A 26680-nucleotide genomic window follows, 5' to 3' on the forward strand; every position below is an offset into this window, starting at 1 on the left:
AAAAAAAAAAGCTTCTTGAATGCTGCCTTGTTTGTGGAGTATCAGGTATGTAGAAGAAGAGTCCTGACCCCTGGCCAAAGCTTTGAAACAACTGCTGTAAGATCCCAATTAAATATTCAGCCTCCTACTGTCTTCCTCCTGTTCCTCACACACCTACTCAACAAGCAATTCTCAAGCCTGTCCTGCGCCTCTATGGTGGCTCTGTGCTTGGAGCTCCAGTGAGCCCACCAGAAGCATGCTATTATCCCTGCCCTCCTGGAACTTACATTCTGAAAAGAAAGCAAACTCATCATCCATGACACTGAGGACAAGGCCAGGCAGGAGGCACCACAGCCAATCTACAAGGACTTAGGAAGGAAGCAGTCTCTGCAGCCTGTTTCTTGTGATCCAGGAAGACCAGAATTCTTCCTCAGCAACTTCCATCTCTCCTTGCCACAGTGTGTCCCAAGCACACAAGTGATGCCATCATTCCCGGCTGGTTCTTCTCTCCCTGTTAAGCCCCACTTGGGCTTTCCCAGGCTCCTTGGATCAAAGATTCTTTAAATACTTTCTCTTCCTCTAAATCAAGAGTCTTCTTTTAACCTTTCTTGTTTTGTCTCTGGCTGTCACTCTTTTTCCCCTGTGTATACTACACCTACTTCTCCTCCTAATCTTTTACTGAGCAAGGAACATCACAAGTAAACAAGTATCTTGTAAGTTTACATTTCACACACATAAGGCCAAGAGCTCCCTGAGGACAAAGATTGTCTTGTTCAACTGTGTAGTTCCCACAACACCTGGCTTAGTACTTATCTGTGCCCCAAAGGAATACATACATGAAGAAGTGGGCTTTCATCACAAATTCCTCAGTGTCTCCAACAGGAATAGGCTTTTTAAAATTGGCCATTTTGTTCTAACAGTCTCTGATCCCCACTCTTGGTGCCGGCCCAGGGCCAAAGCTAATGGGTGAGGATGGAAATACAAGCACCTTCAACATCTCCTGCACCAACTTCTTCCTGGTGGGTTTCCCTGGACTTCGAGAGTGGTGGCCCCTCCTAGTCCTGCCTCGTCTTCCTCTATGTGACCATCATCTCTGCCAATGCCCTGGTCATCCACACGGTGGTTGCCCGGCAAAATCTGCATCAGCCTACGCATATGCTCATCTCTGTGCTCCTGGCTGTCAACATTCGTGCTGCCACAGCCGTGATGTCTAAAAGCTGGAGGGCTTTGCATATTATGCTAACCCCATATCGCTGCATGGCCGCCTGGCCTAGGTGTTCTTTATCTACTTCACCTTCCTCCTGGACTACAACCTCCTCTGGCCATGGCCCTGGACTGCTACGTGGCCATCTGCCACCCACTCTGCTATTCTGACCTGATGACCTCCCAGCTGCTGGGACTGCTGGCCATTCTTGCCTTGACACAGAGCCTGGGAGTGGCAGTGCCCTTGGTGGTACTAACTGCAAAAGCCCGATTCTGCCGGACAGCAGTGATTCGACACTTCACCTGTGAGTACACTGCACTGCTGAGCGTAGCTTGTGGAGATCTGACCTTCAACAACTGGCTGGGGCTGGCTATGTGGTTGGTCACTGTAACCTCTGATCTAGCCCTGCTGGGGGCCTTCTACACCCACACCATCTATGCTGCCTTCCGGATCTCTTCTTGGGGAGCCCAAGCCAAGGCCTTACACACATGTGGCTCCCACTTACTGGTAATCCTCTCCATCTACCTCTCTGGTCTTTCCACTTCCATCACCTTCTGAGTAGCCAAGACTGTATCCCAGGATGTCCAGAATCTACTCAGTGCCATATACTTGCTGCTTCCAGGAGCCTTGAATCCTGTCATTTATGGGGTGAGGACTAGGGAGATCCAGCAACATGTAGAAAAGATGCTCTGTGGAAAGAAAACAGCCCAGAAGGCTGGGGAGAAGCCAAAGAGGCTGTAGAACATGAGACTGGAAACTGCCAGGGTGAGGGACTTTACTAACTTGGGAATTTGGGGCTATGATCTCTGAGAATAGATAAGCAGGCAGTACTCAGGGACAGGCTCGAATTTCCTCAGCAGATTATGGGCTCAACGGCAGGTTCCCTGTTGGTCAACTGTTGCTTGTTAAATTTTTAGAATGCTCTTTGTTTTCACCCCCAGTAATAAAATTGCATTTACCTATTTATCCTTCTTGGTTTATTTTCTCTGTCCTCCTCCCAACTCCTGAGGAAGTCCCAACTAACATCTCGATGTATGGGGCTTCACTAACAGAGTCTTATAGAGCAAGTCATACAGACCACAACCTGCCCTGTCTGAACAACACCCAGTCTGAAACAAATAAACAGGCGGGCACTTCCCTGGAGCCCAGTCTCTCCCAAACATAGCCTAAGCTTGACATGAAGTTTATTCTGACCTAATACACATGTCATCCTTGAGGCTTCCAGTCTAATCCAGGTAGCAGGCTGGGTTCTAGAGTCCAGTCAGTACCAAACACAAGTGAGGTCCTTTCCTGAGATCCCCAAGCTGTACAGGCACACAGGTCAGGTTTATCCTGCGATGTCCAGTCTAGCCCACACAAACAGGTCAGGTCCTGCCCAAGGGTCCCCAGTCTGACACACACCCAGACCAGGTCTTCTTCAGGGTCCCAGTCTGACCCAAAGACCAGAGTAGACCCTACCCTGGGAAACCCAAACTCAGCCAAACACAGGTCACATTTTGAGGCCTCCATGCTGACCTCAGGCACACAGACAGGGTCCTGCACTGGAGCCCAAGTCTGACCCAAAGACCAGACTAAGCCCTGATCTGGGATCCAGATCAAAGTTGGAACCAAACCCATAGTCAGGCCATTCTTCCCATGACAGCCAATGTGATCTACCTAAAAGCTAACCCCTGCTTAAAAGACTTCTACAGCTCTGGCTGGGCACAGCGGCTCACACCTATAATCCCAGCACTTTGGGAGGCCGAGGCAGGCAGATCACTTGAGGCCAGGAGTTTGAGACCAGCCTGGCCAACAAGGCGAAAGCCCGTCTCTACCAAAATTACAAAAATTAACCCGGTGTGGTGGCGTGCGCCTGTAGTCCCAGCTACTCGGAAGGCTGAGGCAGGAGAATCGCTTGAACCCAGGAGGCAGAGGCTGCAGTGAGCCAAGATCGAGCCACTGCACTCCAGCCTGGGCAACAGAGCGAAACTCTGTCTCAAAATTAAAACAAAAACAAAAACAAAACAAAAAAAAACCTTCCACAGCTCCTTATCATCTACAGAAGGGAAGAGTGTTCAGGTAATGTCCCAGAAAGGGGGTGCGGTGCCTGCACACTGCACAGAACCATCTACTAAACAAGCCTGAGTTTTCTCTTCCTCTGTCAGTTGATCATAGGGAACTCCCCATGAGGCCATAGGTGCAGGCTGGGGAAGAAAAGGCAATGTAGCAGAACTGGAGACCTCGGGCTTTTGGGTCACTTCTTCATGGTCATTTGTGCCTTCAGGGTTTGCTTGAGCCTGATTTTGTATATATCACTTCCATTCGATGATGGACTGCTGCTGTGCATGCTCAATTTTATGGCAAGTTGAGTCAGATAACAGCCAACTCAAATCACATGGTAATTTGGTGGCCCATGGTTAACTGTTCAGTCTCTACTAAGGCAACCCAAAAGCTGTTTCTCAAAAGGAGAGTAGTTATCCACAGGGGATGATGGCAGGGCTTTGGTCCAAAATCCTAAGGGCCTGTCCTGTGATTCACTTACAGGGGTCTGCCAAAGCCTCCAATGAGCATCTCTATCTGCCACTGCCACTTCAAGCACCACTGGATCTGATGGATCAGATGGCCCAAGTAGCAGAGAAATTTCCCTGGCAGCCTGGACCTGTGGCAGTGCCTTCTCTAGTTCTGGGCCCCAGAACTAGCAGCTTTTGGTAAACAGGATGGAGTAGCATGCCCCAGTGTGCTGCTCCAAATGAAACCTAAATTCAGTGGGAGTAATTAAATTTCAGAGTGGCATGTGGAGGCACTCAATTGCCATAACCAAGCTGGAAATGGTTACCATGATTTTTTACCTCCAAGACTCAAAGAGGTACACTATCATGCCTCTTTCTTGCTTGTAGGAGGGGACAGATGCAACAATTTATCCTTCACCTTAGAAAGTGTATCTCGACATGCCTCACACTAGATGCCTAGAAATTGCCCCGTGTAGAAGGTGGCCCTGAATTTTAGTGAGATTTCCCACCTTCTAACATGCAAGTATTCTACCAATGAGTCTAGAGAAGTCACTATTTCTTGCTCACAGGTCCAATCGATATAATGTCACCAACGTATTGGACCAGAGTGGTATCTTGTGGAACAGAAAGCTGATCAAAATCCTGTAAACTAAACTATGATATAGGGTTGGAGAGTTTATATACCCATGAGGCAGGACAGTGAAGGTGTATTGCTGGCCTTGCCAGCTGAAAACAAACTTGTTTCTGGTGGTCTTTACTAAGGGGTATGGAGAAAAAAGCATCTGCCAGATAAACAGCTGCATACTAGGTATGAGGATATGTGTTAACTTGCTCAAGCAGTAGAACTGCCTCTGGTTGGAGTCATCACCCAGTTAAGCTTATGATAATCCATTGTCTTTCTCCAAAATTTGTATTTTCTGCAAAGGCCAAACTGGTGAGTTGAATGGGGATGGGGTGGAAATTATTTCTGCATACTTTAAGACCTTGATGGTGGCACTAATTTCTGGCATCCTTCCAGGAATGCAATATTGATTTTGGTTTACCATTTTCCTAGGCAGAGGCAGTTCTAGTGGCTTCCACTTGAACTTTCCCACTATAATAGCCCTCACTCAAGTCAGAGAACCAATATGGTGGGTTCTCTGTGTCAGTTGCTGAGTGTATCTATTCCAATTACGCATTCCCGAACTGCATAGTGAAATAACCACAGGATGGTTTCAGGGATCCCTGGAGCCACTGTGAGACAGACTGGAGGTAAAACTCCATTGATTACCTGACCTCCATAAGCTCCTACTCCAATTGGAAGATCACAGTGACATTTTAGTTTCCTGGAACTAGTGTCAGTTTAGAGTCTGTGTCCAGTAATCCTCAAAAGGTTTGATTATCTCTTTTTCCCAATGTAGTTACTAGTAAAAGGCCATAGATCCTTCTGGAAAAGGCTGGGAGAAAGATTTAACAGTATATATCTTTGATAGTGCAGTGGGATCCTTCCTCAAGGGGACTTGGTCTCCCTTTCATTCGAGGGGTTCTGGGTCTGTAAACCAGTTCAAATCTGGGAATTGATTGAGGGGCCATAATTCCGGTTTTATTATTCAAATTAGACTTGTTCACTTAACCTAAAACTCTTCTGCTTATATAGATCAAGTTAGAATTTAATAGATTCCCCATGTTTTTCACCTCGAGGAACTCCATGATCATCTAGCCAAACCATATCTCTGTGAGTCAGACTTTTTTTTTTTTGAGACAGAGTCTCACTCTGTCACCTAGGCTAGAGTGCAGTGGCACAATATCAGCTCACTGCAGCCTCTGCCTCCTGGGTTCAAGCAATTCTCCTGCCTCAGCCTCCCAAGTAGCTGGGACTACAGATGCGTGCCACCACACCAGGTTAATTTTTGTGTTTTTGGTAGAGACAGGCTTTCACCATGTTGGCCAGGCTGATTTCAAACTCCTGGCCTCAAGTGATCTGCCTGCCTCGGCCTCCCAAAGTGCTGGGATTACAGGTGTGAGCCACTGCATCTGGCCAAGTCAGACGATTCTGATTGCTGCTTTAACTCTGCTGTCCATTATAGTAACCATTCCCACCCTGCCTTTGGCAATTAAGTGTCTCTACCTGGCACCATGGGATCCAATTACTCCCACTGAATTTAGGTTTCCCAATTCAGTGGCAGCAATTCCCACTGTAATTTCAGACCTACAGAAAAGAGCAATCACAGAGGTCTTTAAGGATGCTGAGGCTTCCCTCACAAATTTACTTCTCACAGTCATGGTGAAGTGTCCTCCAGACTTCCCTCAGGGTGGGAGAGCTGGTCTTTTAAATGATAAATCCACTCTAACATTTCGATCTCCCTAAGCCTTTGAACTACTTCCTCTATAGTATACCAAGGCAGGACTGGCATTTCAACTTCACTTAGGGCAAATTTTGGTCCATGTTTCAACCAACCAACCAACCAGCTAGAGCAGGCACTTTTTGATCCCCCATGCTGCAATATTAAATCCAAAATCTCTGCTTTGTGGGCCCCTATCAATAAATTGAGCCTGATCCAACTTTATGTTGCTTCCATCATTATCACATATCCTTAATATCCATTTCCACACACATTCTCAAATGGGAAGAATCATGTAGTTCTTTTTGAGTGTAGCACACCTCCTCATAGATCTCACTTTGTACCTCACCTTTGGGGCCTGCTGGGATGTGAATCTAGTTATAGGTTTAGAAGCAAAGAGGGGTGGTCAGGGCGGGTCCTGAGGACAATCAGCAGTGTCCTGCAAGGCAATTATCTCAGAGGAAGACATCAGTTTCCTCAGGGAAAGCAGTTAATGTCAATTAGGTATAATCAGTTTGGGTAAATCAGTTATCTCTGCTTCTACTGGCAATGAAGACTCATCAGAATTTAGAGATTCAATATTACCAGCTTCATCAGGATCTTCCCATATGTCACCATTCCAATTTTCAGGATCCCATTCATTCCTAGTCAATATTCTCACTTTAATAGCAAAGGCACCCTGCAAGGCTCAGAATTCAATTTGTATTGTAACTCAGGCACTTGCAAAATGAGATTCTGGGTTTGGTTTCAGAAATCTCAACTCTGCAGCTACAGAACATAAAGTTTCTTTCAAGGCAGAAACAGAAATGTTCAGGTCTAGTACTTAAGTTGAGAATTCAAATCACTAGTCATCCTTTTCTTTCTCCAATTTGTCCAGTGCAATTAAAAGCAACCAGCCAATCTTTTTAGTTTGATAAAAAGTTTGAAGGTATCATATATCTCTGTCAAAACATTAACTGAACATGCACTAAAGGAACAAAGACTTTGGCAATCATACGTGACAAAGAATAGTCTGCAAAATTAGTTTGGGCTGGGCACGGTGGTTCACACTTGTAATGCCAGCACTTTGCGGGGGTGAGGTGGGTGGATCGGTTGAGGCCAGGAGTTCGACACCAGCCTGGCCAACATGGTGAAACCACATTTCTACTAAAAACACAAAATATAGCCAGGCATGGTGGCACACACCTGTAATCTCAGCTACTCAGGGCACTAAGGCATGAGAATTGCCTGAATCCAGAGGCAGAGCATGCGGTAAGTCGAGATCACACCACTGCATTCTGGCCTGGGTGACACAGCAAGACACTGTCTTAAAAAAAGAAAAGAAAAAAAAAAGTTTGGAAATGTCTCAAATGGAATACTACAGTCTTCAACATAGCAATGAAACAAAAAACAGTAAGCTCTGGAGTAGGAGAATCTGATTACTGGAGTTACCTCATTATAACAGTCAAATGCCCATTTTTCAACAACAAAAATCACAAGGCATACAAAAAAAAAAGAAAGAAAGAAAACATGGCCCATTCAAAGTAACAAGAAAAAATGATAGACACCATCCCTGAGAAAGCCAAGACATTGGATTTACTCAACAAAGACATTAAAACAACTGTATTAAATATACTCAAAGAGCTAAAGGAAAAGATGAACAAATAAGTAAAGGAAATCGGAAAAACAATTATTAACAAAATCAGAATATCAACAGAGACAAAAATTACAAAGAAGAATAAAAATTCTGGAGTTGAAAAGAATAACTGATCACTAGAGGAGCACAACAACAGATTTGAGCAGGAAGAAGAGATAATCAGAAAACTGGAAGATAGGACACTGAAATTATCAAGTCTGGGAATAGAAAGAAAAAATAAAGAAAAGTAAACAACCCCTAACAGACCTATGGAACACCATCAAGTCGACCAATAGATGCACTATGGAAGTCCCTATAAGGAGAGAGAAAGGGGAAGAAAAACTATCTAAATAATGGCCAAAAACAACCCAAATTTAACAAAAGACCTGAATCTACAAATCCAATAAGCCCAGTAAGTCCCAAGTAGGATAAACTCAGAGACCCACACCAAGACACATTATAATGAAATTGTCAAGTCATTAAGATGACTATTATAAAAAATATGAGCTGGGTGTGGTGTCTCACACCTGTAACCCCAAGACTTTGAGAGGCTGAGATGGGAGGATCATTTGAGCCCAGGAGATCAAGGCTGCAGTGAGCTATGATGGTACCACTGCACTCCAGCCTGGGCAACAGAGCAAGACCTTCTCTCAAAAAACAAAACAAAACAAAACAAAAACAAAAATACGAAAAATAATTGTTGGTGAAGATGTGGAGAAAATGGTACCCTACTGTATTGCTGGTGGAAATGTAAAATAATGTAGCTGCTGTGGAAAAGTTTGGTAGTTCCTCAAAAAGTTAAAGATAGAATTAACATAATTTCCAGCAACTTCATCCCTGTATACATACCCAAACGAATTGAAGGCAGAACTCAATAGATACTTTTAAGCCAATGTTCACAAGAGCATTAGTCAAAATTCCTTAAAAGGATGAAAGAACTCAAATGTCCATCAAAAGATAAGTGGATTAACAAAGTGTGGTATTCCAGGTGTGGAGGCTCCAGTACTTTAGGAGGCCGAGGCAAGTAGATCCCTTGAGGCCAGGAGTTTGAGACCAGCCTGGCCAACATGGTGAAACCCCCGTCTCTACCAAAAATACAAAAATTAGCCAGGCATGGTGGCGGGCACCTATAGTCCCAGCTACTTGCAAAGCTGAGACACAAGAATCACTTATCACTTGAACCCAGGAGGTAGACGTTGTGGTGAGCCAAGCTAAGATCGTACAGCCTGGGTGACAGAGCAAGACTCTGTCTCAAAAAAAAAAAAAAAAAAAGTGTGGTATACATAAAGAATGAAATTTGGATACATGCTATAACGTGGATAAACTGTGAAAACATTATGCTAAATGAAATAAGCCAGACATGTATTCCGTTTATACGAGGTACCTAGAATAGGCATATTCATAGAGACAGAAAGTAGAATAGAGGTTACCAGGGACTTAGCGGAGGGAAAGGGGGAGTTAATGTTCTTATTGATACAGAGTTTCTGTTTGGGATGATGAAGTTCTGGAAACAAATAGTGGTGATGGTAGTATAACACTGTGAATGTGCTTAAGCCACTGAATTTTATGTTTAAACATGGGTAAAATGGTAAACTGTATGTGAGGTATATTTTACTACAGAAAGGAAAAAAAAAGAAAAAGGCATATAATTTCCTCCCTGAATTCTCAAAGAATAGAAAATTTTTTTTAAATTTGACTTTTACATGAAAGTAAATGACAAAATTAATCTCATACAATCACTTAGAAATGTTTATCTTTATTTCAGAATAACCTATAGGACCATATCCAGATAAAGGTCCTATCAGTACTTCTCATGAGTTATCACTCAGTTTTGCTTCTAGAGACCCATCAGTCAAAGCAGTAAAACTAAATCTCCTTAACAAAACTGAAGTCTTCAGAAAAGCAGTGCTAAAGGGCTGATGAAACCTTACTTAATCACTCCCTGTATGCAAGATGACTTATTTTGCATTCCTAAAACTTCTATTTTGATTCTCAATATATCCGTTTTTTTTTCTTTTTTTCAAAAGCATTATTTTGGTGAAAATCCCAATATATGATTTTAAAAAAAAATCATTATCATCGTAACAGTACTTTAAACCAATTATTCCTTTTTGCCTGCAACAGGGTCCAGCAAAGCCTTACCACCTCAAGCAAACCCACTATACCTATCTATGCTCAAGAAGTAGTTTGGCTACTGAAGACATGCTGGTCTCTTCCAAGTCTTTCCTCAAGATCCACACATCAGACATTCATCTCTATTCTCCAAAGAGCACACCATGGCTGCTGTGTTCCTCTCCTTCTCTTCTTCCTCTTTTGATACCTTTTCCTTATCTTTTAGCTTCTCCTTATTTAGAGTGAACTGGATTGGATTAGCCGCTGGTCTTGTCCTTAAATAATACATCCCAGTCTTCAAACCCTACAAGGAAAGTAAAGACAATTATTAGGAGAAACTCTGCGAGAATACTAGACATTGCACACCAATATTTAAAATACATTCCTGGCTAGGCGCTGTGGCTCACGCCTGTCATCCCCCAAGAGGGGTAATGCATGCCTGTAATTTCAGCTACTCAGGAGGCTGAGGTTGCAGTGAGCCAAGATTGTATCATTGCACTCCAGCCTGGGCAACAGAGCAAGACTCCGTCTAAAAATATATAAAATAAAATAAAATAATAATATTAAAATAAAATGAAATACATTTCTGGCCAGGCGCAGTGGCTCACACCTGTAATCTAAGCACTTTGGGAGGCCGAGGTAGGTGAATTGCTTGAGGCCAGGAGTTTGAGACCAGCCTGGCCAACATGGCAAAACCCCATCTCTATTAAAAATACAAAAATTAGCCGGGTGTGTTGGCACACACCTGTGATCCTAGCTACTCAGGAGGCTAAGACACAAGAATCACCTGAACCCAGGACAGAGGTTGCAGTGAGCCAAGATCACGCCGCTGTACTCCAGCCGGGGCAACAGAGTGAGTCTCTGTCTCAAAATACATACATACACACATACATACATACATACATACATACATACATACATAAAACAAAATACATTCCCATGAACCAGATCAAACTTTTTTTAAACTTGGAATTCTATCTCCTCTAGGAGTACTCTCAAAAATGCTTTGTGAGTCAGACAGAAATATCCTGTTCTTTTCACTCCTAAAACAGGCTTATCTCTTTGGAAAGGTCAAACATTTTTATTCTTTTGTCTTTGTTTTTATGTATATGACTTCCAGGTTTGCCCAAGACAATATGTCTGCCTTAGGTTATAACTATTTAGTGAGCTAGACTGTGTCTCTGTGTAACAACAGACTATAAGACTTCAAAGATAAAGATCATCATCTTCTATTCAGTATCCTCAGTCCTGGCACATACTAGATGTTCAATAAATGTTAAATTAAAAAACAAATTTATAATTCTACTTAAATACCCAATACATTATCAGGGAATAAGAACATAATCCAAAATCACCAGACTTTACAGCTAGCAATGACTAGCTAAGTAAGCTGGCTTTCACTTTATAAAGTGAGAAAACAATGGATGTTTTTGAATAGTGGGTTGACGTGTGCAAAGTTTTATCTGAGGAATGGTGGTAAGGCACACAAAATGGCTGGGAGCAGAGATACTAGAAGCAATAAGGTCAGTTTAGAATAACTGCAGCAGAAAAGGAAGGAAGATATTTAAGAAATAATACAAAGGAACAATCAACACAACTTGGTAATTGTACGGAGACTAAAGGAAGGAAAGGATCACAGGTAACTACAAGTTTTCAAACCTAAGAAGGAAATAAACCTAACAGAAACAAGAAAATCCAAGGCAAGACCTTGTTCTGGTACAAAAACCATGGGTTTGGTTTTAACATTCTGGATTTGAACTTAAAGAACTTCTAGGTGATAATATTTAATAGGTGGCTAGAACATAAAATCATTCCAATGCTAAAATATCTCAAGCTGGCAATTAAGTACTCCTTGATATTCTCTACCAACCTGCTTCCAGCCATAGAAGTGCATACTAGTGAGTTTGCCATAGTTAGGCTCAGCAATGTGGATGTTCAAAGATTGGCTTTGATCAATGAAAGCACCTCTCTCAGCTGCCATCCTGAGAACAGTTTTCTGAGAGATTTCCCACACAGTTTTATAAAGTTGCTTCAGGTCATCAGGAATTTCTGGTATGCTCTAAAGAAGGAAAACCCAATGTTTACTTTACTCCAGTTAAAGAAAGCAGTGTATGATTAATAGAATAGTGACACAAGCTTTGACCTTCATTTTACTTTCTGCCAGATCTGACCTTACCATTCAGTATCATATGATATGATCCTTATCAAGTTTACCAAGACTATTTAGAAAGTTGAACAAAACCCCATCTAACCAACCAAATATCAATCTGGTGATAGTAATTTCAGCATCCCTTTTTTGTTGGTTTATGACCCAAACATTCATTCTTCTAGAGGCACTTAAAGAAAGGAAAAGTCAGAGCTAAGCAGCAATAAATGACCCTTGAGTTTTGCAGAAAACACAAAAAATAAGGGCTGTAATTCACAGGGATCAAGGGAAGCAATTAGATAAAACCCTTTAAATAAGCTAGGATTCCAAACTCCCTTTGGAATCCAAAATCAGGTTTTCTTAGGTCTAGGGTTAACTTTCATTAAAACACACAGACTGGCTAATGCTACAGTTTCTGTCATCAAATATGGAACTGTTATAGGACTCTTCATCTGTGTTGCTAAGCAGACCAACATTTAGCCAGACGCCTCTATCTGCAAATAAATGCGTCTTGACTCTTAGTTGCAAATATTTACAGGATTTGTGACTCTGTCTTTTGGACTATCAGTCCTCAGCCATGATTTTTAATGAAGCTTGACTCTCTTAATTTCAGTCTTTCTATCTATGATCCCCCAAATTTTGATATACTTTGGAATCACCGAAGAATCTTTAAAAAAGTATTGATGTCTGAGGCCAGGCACGGTGGCTCATGCATGTAATCCTAGCACCCTGGGAGGCCAAGGCAGGCGGATCACCTGAGGTCAGGAGCCTGGCCAATATGGTGAAACCCTGCCTCTACTAAAAATATAAAAAACAGCCGGGCGTGGTGGCGGGCACCTGTACTCCCAGCTACTTGGGAGGCTGAAGCAGGAGAATCGCTTGAACTCAGGAGGCAGAGATTGCAGTGAGCCATGATTCCACCACTGCACTCCAGCCTGGGCGACAGAGACTTCGTCTCAAAAAAAAAAAAAAATTGATGTCTGGTTCCTGTTCCTAGACATTTAATTGGTAAGGAATGCAACCTAAGCTTCAGGATTTTAAAAGCTCCCCAATTGATTCTAAGAGGCAGAAAAATTGAAAACTACTTTTTTATATTATTGCATAAAAACAAGATGGTAAGGGTTATGTAAAGATGTGTACAATCCTAGCACAACAATGCAGAGGTGAACAGAGCTACATAAGCAAAGCCTAGATGAACACAATGAAGTCATTCTCTCCATTGTCTAGCATGAGTGAGGAAGTACCACAATGTCCAACTCAGCCCCTGCAGAGCACACTTCATTTTCATTCTATACCTGGATAGAGCCATTGCATGCAATAATCTGGTTTTTCATCTCTTCATGCCATAGGCCCCGCTCAGTAAGATCTTTCAATAAGTGAGGATTTACAATCTGAATGGAAAAGCAGAAAATATATGAAGAAATAAATAACAGTGACTGCTTAGAAAAGACTACAGCTTTGAAGCTTAAACTAAAATCACTTAAGAATTATTTAATGCTAGATTGCTTGGTAAATTCTATCTTTTATAAAGATGAGACATCAATGCCACCACACAAAAGCTATATTCCTTTAAGATCTTGACATCTGTTATTCAAGAAACAATATAATTAGCCAGGCATGGTGGCACAGCATGCCTGTAATCCCAGCTACTCGGGAGGCTGAGGCATGAGAATTGCTTGAACCCAGGAGGCAGAGGTTGCAGTGAGCCAAGATCACGCCACTGCACTCTAGCCTGGGTGACAAAGTGAGACACTTTCTCAAAAACAACATCAACAACAACAAAAACATTGTGGTGTGGTAATCATTATATAATATATACACATATCAAATCATTACACCGTATACCTTGGATTTATACACAATTTTTATTGTCAATTACACCTTAATAAAGCTGAAAAAATATTTTCATTAAAAAAGAAACATATGGCATTTGCAAAAGTGAAAAGAATAGCGCCTAAGATGGGTAAATCTATAAATACTTAAGTTAAAAAAATTAGAAACGTATCCTTCTCGAACTTTACAGAACTTTATTTCAAGATATCTGGAAATTCACAAATAGTCTTTTAAATTGAAGTTCTCAACCCTAGCTACACATAAGAATCACCTGGGAACCTTAAAAACAAACAAACAAACAAACAAAAAACCACTGATCTCACCCACCATAAGTTCTAATTGGTAACCAAGTCTGAGAACCACTGCCTTAAATGATACTTCTTTATACATTTTGAGTATCCTAACTTAAGCATCTGGGGGAAGTTATAGAATAGATCACTATGATTACATAATGGTTAAACATCATGTTAACTCTACTATCAACAACTTACTTTCATACTCAACCCTCAATCATTCATTCTTTCAACAGATTATTTATTAAATGCCTATTGTGCTGAAATATTAATAATAAATAATAATATTACAGATGAAGATGACTCTCTTTATCAAAGTTTGCACCCAAACTAAGAAAATGGGCAAATTAAACATGAGTGAGCATTTACTCCCAACATCAGGCTTTTGAAAGATCTCCCTGTAGGGCTGGTTGTGAACTGCTCACCTGAAATTCTCCTGACAAGACTCTGCGAGTATAGATGTTGCTGGTGTAAGGTTCAATGGACTCATTATTCCCCAGGATCTGAGCAGTGGAAGCTGTAGGCATTGGGGCAATAAGTAAACTGTTTCTTATACCATACCTAAAGAAAAGGAGATTATCAGGTATTAGTCCCAAAGCTACAATCTGCCAAGAAAGCAGCTACTTTAAGTCACTGTAGTAAATGTAGATAAATGTAGTAAATGTAAATGTAACATCATACATGCACTGAACTCACATGTTGACTTTTAAATTAAACTCCTACAGGGAGGCAATTCCACAGTATGGGTGCTATTATAGCCCACTCTCCTCTTAAATGCCTGACTCCTAAACTGAATTAGTACAATTTTTATTGTTGGCTATCCTTATCATGCCATGATTTATGCCACTTGGACTGTGGCACTCAGGATAACACTTGATACACTGTCTTGCATAGGGAAATATTCAAATCGCTGTTGAAGCGCTCCCCACCTGTATTAGGTTACGCTCATCCAACCCTCATTCTTTTCTAAGTGCCTATAAAATCACTGTGCTAGACCCCTTCTGGAAAAATAAAGTTGTCAGAATCAGACAAATATCACCATACTTCTCCATTATCCTGTAAACAGGAAGAAATTATGCTCAAAGTATATTCTTCAATTATAAGTTCCTGGAAGAAGGTTAACATCTTTTGACTAATCAATGCCCAAAAGAGTACTTAAGAGAAAATATACTATCTGACACACTGAGAAATCTCCCAACTGCCCCTGCCTCACCTTCAAAGCTCAGCCTAATTGATACCAATTTTAAAACCTCTTTCCTCATCAGGCAGGCACAAATACAAATGTCAAATACAAATATCTGCTCTGGAAACATTTTCTCTGACCTGTACCTTTCCATATACCTTAACTACTTGTTTTCTTAGTCGCAAGTTTTTAAAACACAAAGAGCCTGTCTTTCCTACATTCTATACCTATGGATTCGTACAGTGCTTAGCATACAGCCTCATATCCTGATGGAGTCTGTACAACTGGATATAGTTTGGCTGTGTCCCCACCCAAATCTCATCTTGAATTGTAGTTCCCATAATCCCCACGTGTTACAGGAAGGACCTGGCAGGAGGTAATTTAATCACAGAGGTTACCCTCATGCTGTTCTCATGAGATAGTGAGTTCTCACAAGATCTGGTTTTATAAAGGGCTTTTCTCCCTTTACTCAGCACTTTGCTTGCCGCCATATTAAAGAAGGACCTGTTTGCCTCCCCTTCTGCTATGATTGTAAGTTTCCTGAGGCCTCCCCAACCCTGCGGAACTGTGAGTCAATTAAACCTCTTTCCTTTATAAATTACCCAGTCTCAGGCAGTTCTTTATAACTGTGTGAGAACTGACTAATACAACTGGGTTCTCTACTTTTTAGTTATTATTATTTTTTTATTTACTTTTTTTGGGGGGTGGTTCTCCACCGTACTCTGTCACTTTGTAGTGAGGTATCAAGCAAACTACCAACTATCTTCATGTCTTTACTTCCTCATCTGTAAAATAGCAACATCATCTGTCTACAGACAGGTAAATGTTATGAAAAGTCATACATATACGATATATTCAAACTATGGAATTGTCTGTAATAATTAAAAACATTAGGTAGACCTACATGTACTAAAAGAGAAAGAGCTCCAAAATAAATCACTAAATAACGAGTCTCAGAATACATCAAGTCTTTTTTTTGAGACAGAGTCTCAGTCACCTAGGCTGGAGTACAGTGGCGTGATCTCGGCTCCCTGTAATCTCCACCTCCTAGGTTCAAGTGATTCTCATGTCTTAGCCTCCCAAGTAGCTGGGATTACAGGCATGCGCCACCACGCCCAGCTAATTTTTGTATTTTTAGTAGAGACTAAGTTTCGACATGTTGCCCAAGCTGGTCTTGAACTCCTGACCTCAAGTGATCCGCCCACCTCAGCCTCTCAAAGTGCTGGGATTACAGACGTGAGCCATGGTATCCAGCCCAGAATACATCAAGTTTGATCACATTTATATGACGAAACCGTGTATGTGTACCTATCTGCCAATGTACTGAAAAAGATCTAGAAAAATACACACCATTAACAAGTCTTATCTCTGGGAAAAAGAGTAAGTTACTTTTTTGGTTTGTTTTCTGAAACAAATGGTTGGCAGAAGTATGAAGAAGGGCTTTTACTTTCTATTTTATTTCTGTATTTGAGCTTTATTAATAATAAATTTGTGTTCATATACTAATTTTGAAATTAGAAAAGTCATGTATATAAAAAACTAAGCCATAGTATTTTGAGGGGAAAAAAAAAAAAAAAATATATATATATATATATATATATATAAATACAGTACAGGTCCATATTCTTACAAGTTGAATTTCCATGTAAATACACATGTGTGTGTACTCTTGGAAGAAAACCTAAAGGATGACAGACACTAAGATGCACACAGGTTTTCTGGGGGAGGCAGTATTAGTATAATTTTCATTTTCTCTTTCCAAATCTATGTTTTCCTAAATTTTCTAACATGTATTATTTGAGTAGGAAAACAATTTTAATTTAACAATTTTAAGGCAAACAGTTATTTTTTTAAAAGAGCATTTTAAAGCTACTGCTTCATTCTCCAAATATTAATCACTTTGCATATGCATTAACCCATAAATGACAAAGTCATCACGATAGAAAACAAAAACAATTTGCTTTGTTATTCACTCTGCAAAACATTCTGTCTGCCTTCGAATCCCTTATGCTTTTAGTTTGAAAGGCCTACAAAAACTCAATTTTAAAGTTTTTCTTTCATATAGTTAAAACACATTACCCTCCAAAAAATCTTCCAAAATCTCTTATTCCTATGACAATCAATTCAAACAAAAGCCATTTATATGCCCAATGTAACTAAATTGGGAAATAAATAAGAATGAAAAACTTTTTTTTTTTTTTAAAAAAGCACAGTTGAAAAAAAGCCTTAATGGGAAAGAAAATTACCTAATCTAGGTGTCTTAAGTCCCTAAAATAAGATCCACTAATAATAGTAATTCCTACCAGGTACTGAAATGCTTTCATTGTGCCAAGCAACTTCCAGGTTACTATATATATTATCTTTTTTTTTTTTAAAGTGAATATACAATTTATTTAACATTCAAACTTCATTAAGACATGTGCAATATGGCAATTTTACTGGAGATTAAACCCTACCTAGGATGATTGCTTGCTGGGGCTTAGCAACAGGGTCCAGTTCACACTTAGCACTAATTAAATACTTTATTGAATAAATACAATACCAAACAAAATGCATTCAAATGCTTTCTAAAAAAATTTTAAAGGCCTTTCTACTCAGGCTAATGACAAACACAATAAAGGCAGATATGCTAGTTTAACATAATTGGCTGATTTTATACAGCACTTATATCTTTTAGTCCACAAGTATATTATTAAATGATAAAGAACATCTAATACAACCATTTCTACAGAACTAGGAAATAAATTTCTAAGAAAGAAAGATTTTACAGACCCCATCTTTTATACCCACCCCAACAGTCTAACTCTAAAGAGGATAAAGCCAATGACTTTCCTCACAAGAGCTCACGACTAATGTCGCTTTGCTATCAAAATCTGTATTTCTGATCCGTTATGAGCATTGAGACAAGATTCAAATATTCCCAAAGAAAGAAGCACAATGCACGTTGTGATCGCCTATTCAGCAACAGCGAGCACTGCATCCACAACTCTTATCCCAGGAATTAAATAAGGTCAGCCACATTCATGGGCATCTCCTCCACTGTAGTATTGTAGAAAGTCTCAATGTCACGAAGAATCCTCTTGTCTTCTTCAGTAACAAAGTTTATAGCCACACCTTTCCTCCCAAATCGACCCCCTCTGCCAATTCTGTGAATATAGTTTTCACGATTGGTAGGTAGATCATAATTTATAACCAAAGACACTTGTTGCACATCAATTCCACGAGCCAACAAGTCAGTAGTGATCAGAACACGACTTGACCCTGACCGGAATTCCCTCATGATAACATCTCTCTCCTTCTGGTCCATGTCACCATGCAGAGCAGAAACTGTGAAGTCTCTGGCATGCATTTTCTCAGTCAGCCAGTCCACCTTGCGCCTTGTATTGAGAAAAATAACAGCCTGGGTAATGGTCAGTGTCTCGTACAAGTCACAAAGCGTATCCAACTTCCATTCCTCTCTCTCAACATTAATATAAAACTGTTTGATTCCTTCAAGGGTCAATTCTTCCTTTTTCACCAGAATTCGAATTGGATCTCTCATGAATTTTTTGGTCACTTCCAACACATCAGTTGGCATTGTGGCAGAAAGCAACACAACCTGAATACTTGTGTTTAGTTTTTGGAAAATCTCATAGATTTGATCCTTAAAACCACGGCTCAACATTTCATCTGCTTCATCCAAAACAAACATTTTGATCCATTTTGGAGAAAGATATCTTCTGTTTAACATATCAAACACTCTCCCAGGTGTACCAACAACAATATGTGGTGCTTCAGCCTGCAGTTTTTGCATTTCATTTCGAACATTTGTTCCACCAATGCAGGCATGACAAGTGGCTCCCATATAGTCTCCAAGTGCCAGAATTACCTTTTGGGTCTGTTGAGCCAGTTCTCTGGTGGGGGCCAATACTAGTGCTTGGGTCTGTCTCCTTGAACTCAATCTCCAACTGTTGCAGGATGGAAATAGCAAATGTGGCTGTCTTGCCAGTACCTGACTGAGCTTGAGCAATCACATCATACCCTTTAATACAGGGAATAATAGCTCTCTGCTGAATAGCGGAAGGCTTCTCAAAACCGTAAGCATAGATGCCACGAAGAGACTCCTTTAAATTCATATCATCAGTTATCAACAATCTCATTCCAGTTGCTCTCGATGACACCATCGGGGTCCATTCCCTCTGGGCCGCCATGTTCTCTGTTATAATCCGCGGACCCACCAGACATGTTCCGAAAAACCACTCAGCGCCCGACTGAAAAGCCTATATATATTATCTTACGAAGTTTTTTCCCAAAATAGTTTTGTGAGATAGGCCATTTTAGCCCCATTTGTAATAAATGAGTTTAAGAAGTTAAAATGACATATCTAACTTCTGAAGATCCAGAAGGTGAACCTAAACCCTTCTGCCTTCAAAGCTACATCTTTTCACTTACTTTGCAATCTTCTCTTTGAGAAGCTTCCAGTCCCATAGGTCTGTAGGAGTAACATTCCACATATCATACTGAAGAATCTAAGGAATACACAACTCAAATTTATTCTACAGCAAGTTAAAACTATAACAAAAAAAAAACCCCCACAAATGACTAGCTGCCATGTCCCCACACCCCAACAAATGCTGTCTTCTAATTGACCTCTATGAGGAATACAAGCTCCAGAGATTTTCCCGGACAAAATTCCATGTAGTCATACTGATCAGAAGCAGGCTAAGAAAACTGATTATTCCATATCATATCTACAAATCAGAAAACTCTAACATTCATAAAAGCATGTGGCTGATACATTCTCTTTTTTTAACAGTAAAAATGTTACTTTCTTCAGTGCCTTCATCTGTCCCTTGATCTGTTTACTTCGCTAAAAACACCTATTTTCTAATAACCACACATTAGATTTTCTAATACCAGCAGGAATGTCAGAAATGAAATTAACATTTTATATAGAAAAGAATCATAGTACTGATAATAAAGGCAGTGGGAAAGGCAGAATTCTAAGACAGCTCCCCAGATTCCCACACCTTGGTGCACAGGCTATTTATAATCTCGAGTATGGACATGACTTGAGAATAGGATGGATGTCACTCCAGTGATTATGGCAAAGGTGAAGGGTGTGTTCTGCAGATGTAACTAAGGTTGCAAATCAGCTGATTCTGAGTTAAATAAAAGGAAGATTACGCCAGGGGCAGTGATTCATGCCTGTAATCCCAGCACTTTGGGAGGCCAAGCAGGCGGATCACTTGAGGTCACAAGTTCAAGACCAGCCTGGCCAACATGGCAAAACCCCTTCTCTACTAAAAATATAAAAATTAGCCAGGCGTGGTACCATACACCTGTATTCCCAGCTACTTGGGAGACTTGAGGCAGCAGAATTGCTTCAACCTGGGAAGCAGAGGTTGCAGTGATCTGAGATCACACCACACACTCCAGCCTGGGTAACAAAGAGAGACTCTGTCTCAAAAAAAAAAAAGAAAAAAAAAAGCGGGGCGGGGGTGGTGGAGGGGTGTTAAGGATATTATCCTATGTGGACCTGACTTATCAGGTGAAAATCCTCAAAAGAGACTAGACTGTGCCCCTTTTAAAACGAGAGATGGTCTCTCCCACTGGCCTTAAAGAAGCAAGATGCCATGAGTCCTTGAAATATATTCTGCCAACAACCAGGTGAGCTTGGAAGAGAACTCTGTGTCTCAGACGAGATCACAGCCCTTACCAACATCTTGAACACAGACCCAGAAAAGAAGGCCCAGCTAAGCTAAGTCTGGACTCCTGACCTGTGGAAACTGTGAGATAACGAATCCATGTTTTAATCCACAGAAAACTAACACTGGTAGCATCCCTCTTACATTATTTTAGCAATGACTAGTTCTAAATAAGAGATTAAAACAGAGTATCCTTTTTACTCCAGAGGACAAAGGTATTTAAGTTTCCTATGGCTGGTGCAACAAATTACTAAAAACTTGGTAACTTAACAAAAATTTATTCTCTCATAGTTCTGAAGACCAGAAGCCCAAAATCAACATGTTGGGAGGGCTACACTCCCTCCAGAGGCACTAGAAGAGATTCTGTTCCTTGCCTCTTATAACTTCTAGTGATTATCAGCATTCCAAGGCTTGTGGTTGTAACACTCCAATTTCTGCCTCCATAGTCACGTTGCTTCCCCTTCTGTGTCTCTTGCAGGACAACTGTCATTAGATTTAGGGCTCACCTGGATAATCCAGGTAAATCTCCTTATCTCAAGGTTCTTAATTACATCTGCAAAAACCCTTTTTTTGAACCAAATAAAATGAAATTCACAGGTTCCAGGAATTAGGATGTGGACATATCCTTTTGCGGGGTCACCATTCAGCCCACTACAGGTACTCACAGGTAAAAACAATTTCATCCATATACTTACTCCTTTGCTAACTGGAGAGCCCTCATAGGTTTCGTATGGGCCCTGCTCCTTGGCAAGGTCACAGCTGGCTTCCAGAGCGCCATAATAAATAGTTTCAAAGATCTGCTTATTCAGTAACTGGGCTTCTGCACTCTCAAAAGGGTATCTCATCAGGATAAAAGCATCTGCCAGACCTTGTACCCCAATTCCAATGGGGCGATGGCGTTTATTTGATAGGCATGCCTTTGTGTCAACAGATTTTAAAGAAAAGGAGAAAACATTACTGAACAGGAAAAGCAACATTCTGTACCAAATGAGACAGACTACCTCTTTTTCTCAAACCATTTTATTGATAACCATTTAAATGATGACTCGAAGATCATGACTGATTCCTTTCAATTTGGATTTCAATAATTACCAATAAGCAGAGAAATCTATTCATACCTCTGGTACAGGATAGTAGTTTATATCAATAATTTTATTCAAGTTTCGGACAACAACTTTAGTGACTTCAGCCAACTTCTTAAAGTCGTATGTGTGTTCTGATGTGACATACATATTCAGGGCCAGGGAAGCCAAATTACAAACAGCAACCTGGAATGCAAAAAACAGGTCAAGAATCACACAATTTTTATTTCTACTTCCTGTGTCAATTACACCACCATGTGAGCCTCTAATACTCTCAGCCATTAAAATTTTAAATTTTTATATTTGACTTCTCCCTCTTCATCATTCATCAGTCCATTCCTAAATCCCACTGATTCTATTTCTTCAATACCTAGTCATATGTGTTAGTTATAACATGCATCAGCAAAATAGGTAAGATAGAGAACCCTATGTTCCACGGTACACAGCTCTATTACCAGACATATATCACACTATGTTATAATTAGCTTTTCACACGTACCTATCTCATTATTCAGTAGATGAGTGCCCTGCAATATGGTAGCCACTGGCTACATATATCTATTTAAAATGAAATAAAATCTGAGTTTCTCAGTTGCACTAGTCATATTTCAAGTGCTCAATAGCCATCAGATACAGAACATTTCCATCACTGCAGAGTTCTTCAAAACACACATGTCCACCTCACCTTCACTGATATTCTGACAAGCCCTTAGCAACAATGGATCCCAATTTGTGATTTCTGAAAAAGCTCTTCCAGTGATTCCTCTACTACACGAGGCAGTGAGCTTCTTCACACGAGGATCATCTTATTTATATTTATATGTTTAGCACTAGCAACACATCTGGCACACAGTAAGTCTTGATAATGTTGAATGAATACACTTTCTTTTCCATTTTGATTATGACTATCCCAAGGCAAAGTCTTAACTTCTCTCACCTGGACTACTGAAAGTTTCCCAGCTGAACTCTTGATGCCCTTCACATCTACTCCATTCTACACATGTTGCCAAATACCCATTTTTTTTAATATAGCTTGAATCACAGAAGTCTAATAAATGCCAGGGAGAAAAATAGGCAGGAAAAGAAGACAGAGAGTACTGGGGATAAAGATGAAGGGGGTATAATTTTTAAACAGAGTTGTCAAGAAAGACCTCATTGAAAATGTTACATATGAACAAAGAACTGAACAGGTTAGAAAGCAAACCATGTGGCTATGGGAAGAGGGGGTGCATTTTAACATTCAAGAGGGAAGAAAGAGCAAAAATCCTGAGGTAGGAGCATGTTTGACATGTTTGAGAAAAAGCAAGAAAATTAATAGGGTTGGAGCAGAGTGAACAAAGGGGAAAGTAACCGCAGATGAGGTGGGTTATCCAGTTGTGTAGGACCTTGTAGGGCATTGTAAGAACTCTGGATGGAAAGGAATGAAGTACTGGTACATGCTACAACATGAATAAAAGAACATGTTAAGTGAAAGAAGCCTGACACAAAAGGCTGCATATTATATGACTCCATTCCTATGGAATGTCCACAAATCTAGAGACAGAAAATATATTAGTGGTTGTCAAGGGCTGAGGGAAGAAGGGAACAGGGAGTGACTAATGGGTAAAGGGTTTCATTATCTAGAGTGATAAAAATGTACTACAGGCCGGTCACGGTGGCTCACGCCTGTAATCCCAACACTTTGGGAGGCTGAGGGAGGCGGATCACGAGGTGATTGAGACCATCCTGGCCAACATAGTGAAACCTCGTCCCTACTAAAAATACAAAAATTAGCTGGGTGTGGTGGCGCGCGCCTGTAGTCCCAGCTACTCAGGAGGCTGAGGCAGGAGAATCGCTTGAATCCAGGAGGCGGAGGTTGCGTGAGCCGAGATCGAGCCACTACACTCCAGCCTGGTGACGGAGCAAGACTCTGTCTCAAAAAATAAATAAATAAATAAAAATAAAAAATAAAAAATACTACAGTTAGATGGTGGTAATGGTTGCACAGACTTGCAGATATACTATTAAAAAAAAAAAAACAGTGAATTGTACATTTTAAAAAGAGTGAATTATAGCTCAATTTGCAAAAAGAAAGAACTCTGTTGAGGTTGCAGTGAGCCACACTCCAGCCTGGGCAACAGAGTGAAATCTTGACTCGCCCCAAAAAAAAGGAATTCTGCATGGGTTAGCAAGCCAAAGAGTAGTTTTGTGCAAATGACATTATCTGATTTTTATTTTAAAAATGTCACTCTAGCCTCTATAATATAATCTATCTGGCATAATAGTTACCTAAATATATGTCGATTTCTTCCAACTAAATTAGAAGTTTCCAGAGGGCAGCATATTTATTTATATTCTCAGAGCACTTAACACAGTGTTTTACATATAGCTAGTGCACAATAAATGTTGAATTAAACTATACCTTAGCAGTATATTTAACTCACTTTCCATTTACTTCCTGACTTTTCATTTGTCTTTTATTTTAAGGTCCTAGAATTGAGGATCTACTCCTTCCTCATTTCCATAGTTTACATCCAAGATCAAAGCAGCCTGTCATCCAACTCCTACAACAAGCTCCCTAGGCTAACCTCTAATCCCTTCTCACAGCAAGACACTCTGTAACCAGAAGCAAGAACCTTCCTTTTCATCTTAACATTTTGATGCTATTTTCCTGTCAGAAACCTACAAGGGCTTCCTATCTGTGACATGTCAGCTTCTACCTTCTATCTCCCTTCCCCCGGCCATAGCCATCTCTCCATATTCCAATAATTAATCTACTTGCACCATCAAAACAGATTTACTTGCCACACTGCATAAAACCCAGCCCTGTCTCTGGTGTATCATACAGACCACTCTTTCCAAATGGAAAGCTCCTCTCTAAAACTTTTTTAAAACACCAAATCCATGTCCCATTTCTAGCCTTGATTCTTCTGTGAAGTCTCTTTACAGACTTGAAATTAGAATTTCATCTCACCATTCACTGAAAGGACTCTCTTTATAAGCTTCCATACTTTTGTTGTTGTTGTTGTTTTTGGTTTTTTGTTTGTTTTGAGACAGGGTCTCACTTTGTCGCCCAGGATGGAGTACAATGGCACAATCTCAGCCCACTGCAGCCTCCACTTTCCAGGCTCAAGGCTTACATACTTTAAACTGAATGTACATCCTAACACATTTTTGTGTGTGTCCTAAACCAACATAACTGTATATTTCTATTTTTCTTGAGTAAATGTTATTACAATGATGTGTGTTTAAGAAAAAACTGTGTCTTTCCCACACGGCTGAGACTAAAAAACATTTATAGGCACAGATCATACCCTTTCCTTCCTTTACTCTCTGCCTTTAACAGTGTTCTTCTGCTTACAACTATGCAAACTCCCTTCACTTATCTCAAGTGAAATCAAGTGAGGAATTCACAAATAATAACTGCCTAAGGTTCTTTTCTTAGTACTCTAGGAAGAATTTTTTCTACCTACCTCATCTTTGCTGGTGTACTCCACTATTTCTGTGCACAGGTTGCTGCATTTGATGGTTCCCAGGTTCTGCTGGTTGCTCTTCCGATTACAGGAATCTTTGTAGAGCATATACGGGGTGCCTGTTTCTGTCTGAGACTCAATGATGGCATACCAAAGCTGCTGAGCTTTTACAACTTTGCGGACACGACCTTGTTTCTCATAACTGAAAGGCACAAATAATATTATTTAATATATATTCCCTAAAAAAACTTTATTGTAGACAACTTGAAGACATTAAAATATAAAGTTATGAAAACTCTTAAATTTTTTCTAAGTTTTGCTAAAGAAAAAAAGGAATATGGTATTTATTTTACTCTGGCTAAAGTCATAGGGGAAAATGAGGCGGTTTTAGGCTCCTTCAAATGATCCCAATCCCACTAAACCAATAATATCTTTCATAATAAAAAGGAGTAAAAACTAAGGAAGCCAAATCTCTTAAGATTGTGCTAAATTTTTTTTCCTTTTTTTTTTTTTGAGACGGAGTTTCGTTCTGTCACCCAGGCTGGAGTGCAGTGGCACAATCTCAGCTCACTGCAACCTCCACCTCCCAGGTTCAAGCGATTCTCCTACCTCAGCTTCCCAAGTAGCTGGGACTACAGGTGTGCACCACCACGCCCAGCTAATTTTTGTATTTTTACTAGAGACGGGGTTTCACCATGTTGGCCAGGCTGGTCTTGAACTCCTGACCTCAAATGATCCACCTGCCTCATCCTCCCAAAGTGCTGAGATTACAGATGTAAGCTACTGCACCTGGCCTATTTAATTTTAATAAACTATTGACATATGTGTCCTAGTCACTCATGATTCCTTTATGCAATATAAAGCATAGCTTATCAAAAGTACTATATGACAGAGCAAAATAATAACCCTACTAGTTATCTTAACTTTTATAAGGATCAATTAAAAATCCCAAGAACCTATTTATACATTCCAAAGTTTTAAGAAAGAAGAAGACACAACTCAATTTTGGTGAAGAGTTAGGAAGCAAATCTGACCAAAATTATTAGTCACTTTTTCTCTTAGATGCTTCAAAAGATTCTTGACAAGTACTTTTGATATTTGGACCCCTGAAATAAGAGAAACCATGGTTAAAACATTATTGTTTTCTTTCATATTTTTCCCATACCTTGCATATAGTTTCTCAAATTCCTCTCCCCAAACCTCATCCAGACCAGGACACTCATTTGGACACATCAAAGACCAGTCCTAAAAAGGAAAGGACAAAATCACTCATAAGAAACTTCA

At 40.3% G+C, this 26680-nt stretch overlaps 2 protein-coding genes and 1 pseudogene across 3 annotated transcripts in view; 1 reads left to right on the forward strand and 2 right to left on the reverse strand.

Annotated features, from left to right (window-relative positions):
• The first annotated feature begins 941 nt into the window (after window positions 1–941).
• On the forward strand, window positions 942–1924 carry LOC116476156 (olfactory receptor 52B2-like; annotated as a pseudogene).
• Window positions 1925–9344: 7420 nt separating this feature from the next.
• The window catches only part of RRM1 (ribonucleotide reductase catalytic subunit M1), a 45071-nt gene continuing 27735 nt past the window's right edge, over window positions 9345–26680 (reverse strand). For both annotated transcript variants that reach the window (XM_032166812.2, XM_058446938.1), the window contains 9 exons: window positions 26562–26641; window positions 25397–25598; window positions 21981–22130; window positions 21558–21779; window positions 19607–19683; window positions 14418–14553; window positions 13162–13257; window positions 11591–11779; window positions 9345–10024 (listed from right to left, as the gene is read on the reverse strand). In XM_032166812.2, coding sequence (XP_032022703.1) covers window positions 9836–10024; window positions 11591–11779; window positions 13162–13257; window positions 14418–14553; window positions 19607–19683; window positions 21558–21779; window positions 21981–22130; window positions 25397–25598; window positions 26562–26641 — 1341 coding nt within the window. In that variant the 3' untranslated portion in view covers window positions 9345–9835. The remainder of the gene's footprint in view (window positions 10025–11590; window positions 11780–13161; window positions 13258–14417; window positions 14554–19606; window positions 19684–21557; window positions 21780–21980; window positions 22131–25396; window positions 25599–26561; window positions 26642–26680) is intronic.
• LOC116476616 (eukaryotic initiation factor 4A-II-like) lies at window positions 17684–19429 on the reverse strand. The gene is given in 3 exon segments (XM_032761516.2): window positions 17684–19100; window positions 19102–19297; window positions 19299–19429. Coding segments are annotated over 3 exon segments (1221 nt in total). The 5' UTR covers window positions 19400–19429; the 3' UTR covers window positions 17684–18176.

Source organism: Hylobates moloch, unplaced genomic scaffold, assembly GCF_009828535.3.
Source record: "Hylobates moloch isolate HMO894 unplaced genomic scaffold, HMol_V3 SCAFFOLD_11, whole genome shotgun sequence".
Classification (NCBI taxonomy): Eukaryota; Metazoa; Chordata; class Mammalia; order Primates; family Hylobatidae; genus Hylobates; species Hylobates moloch.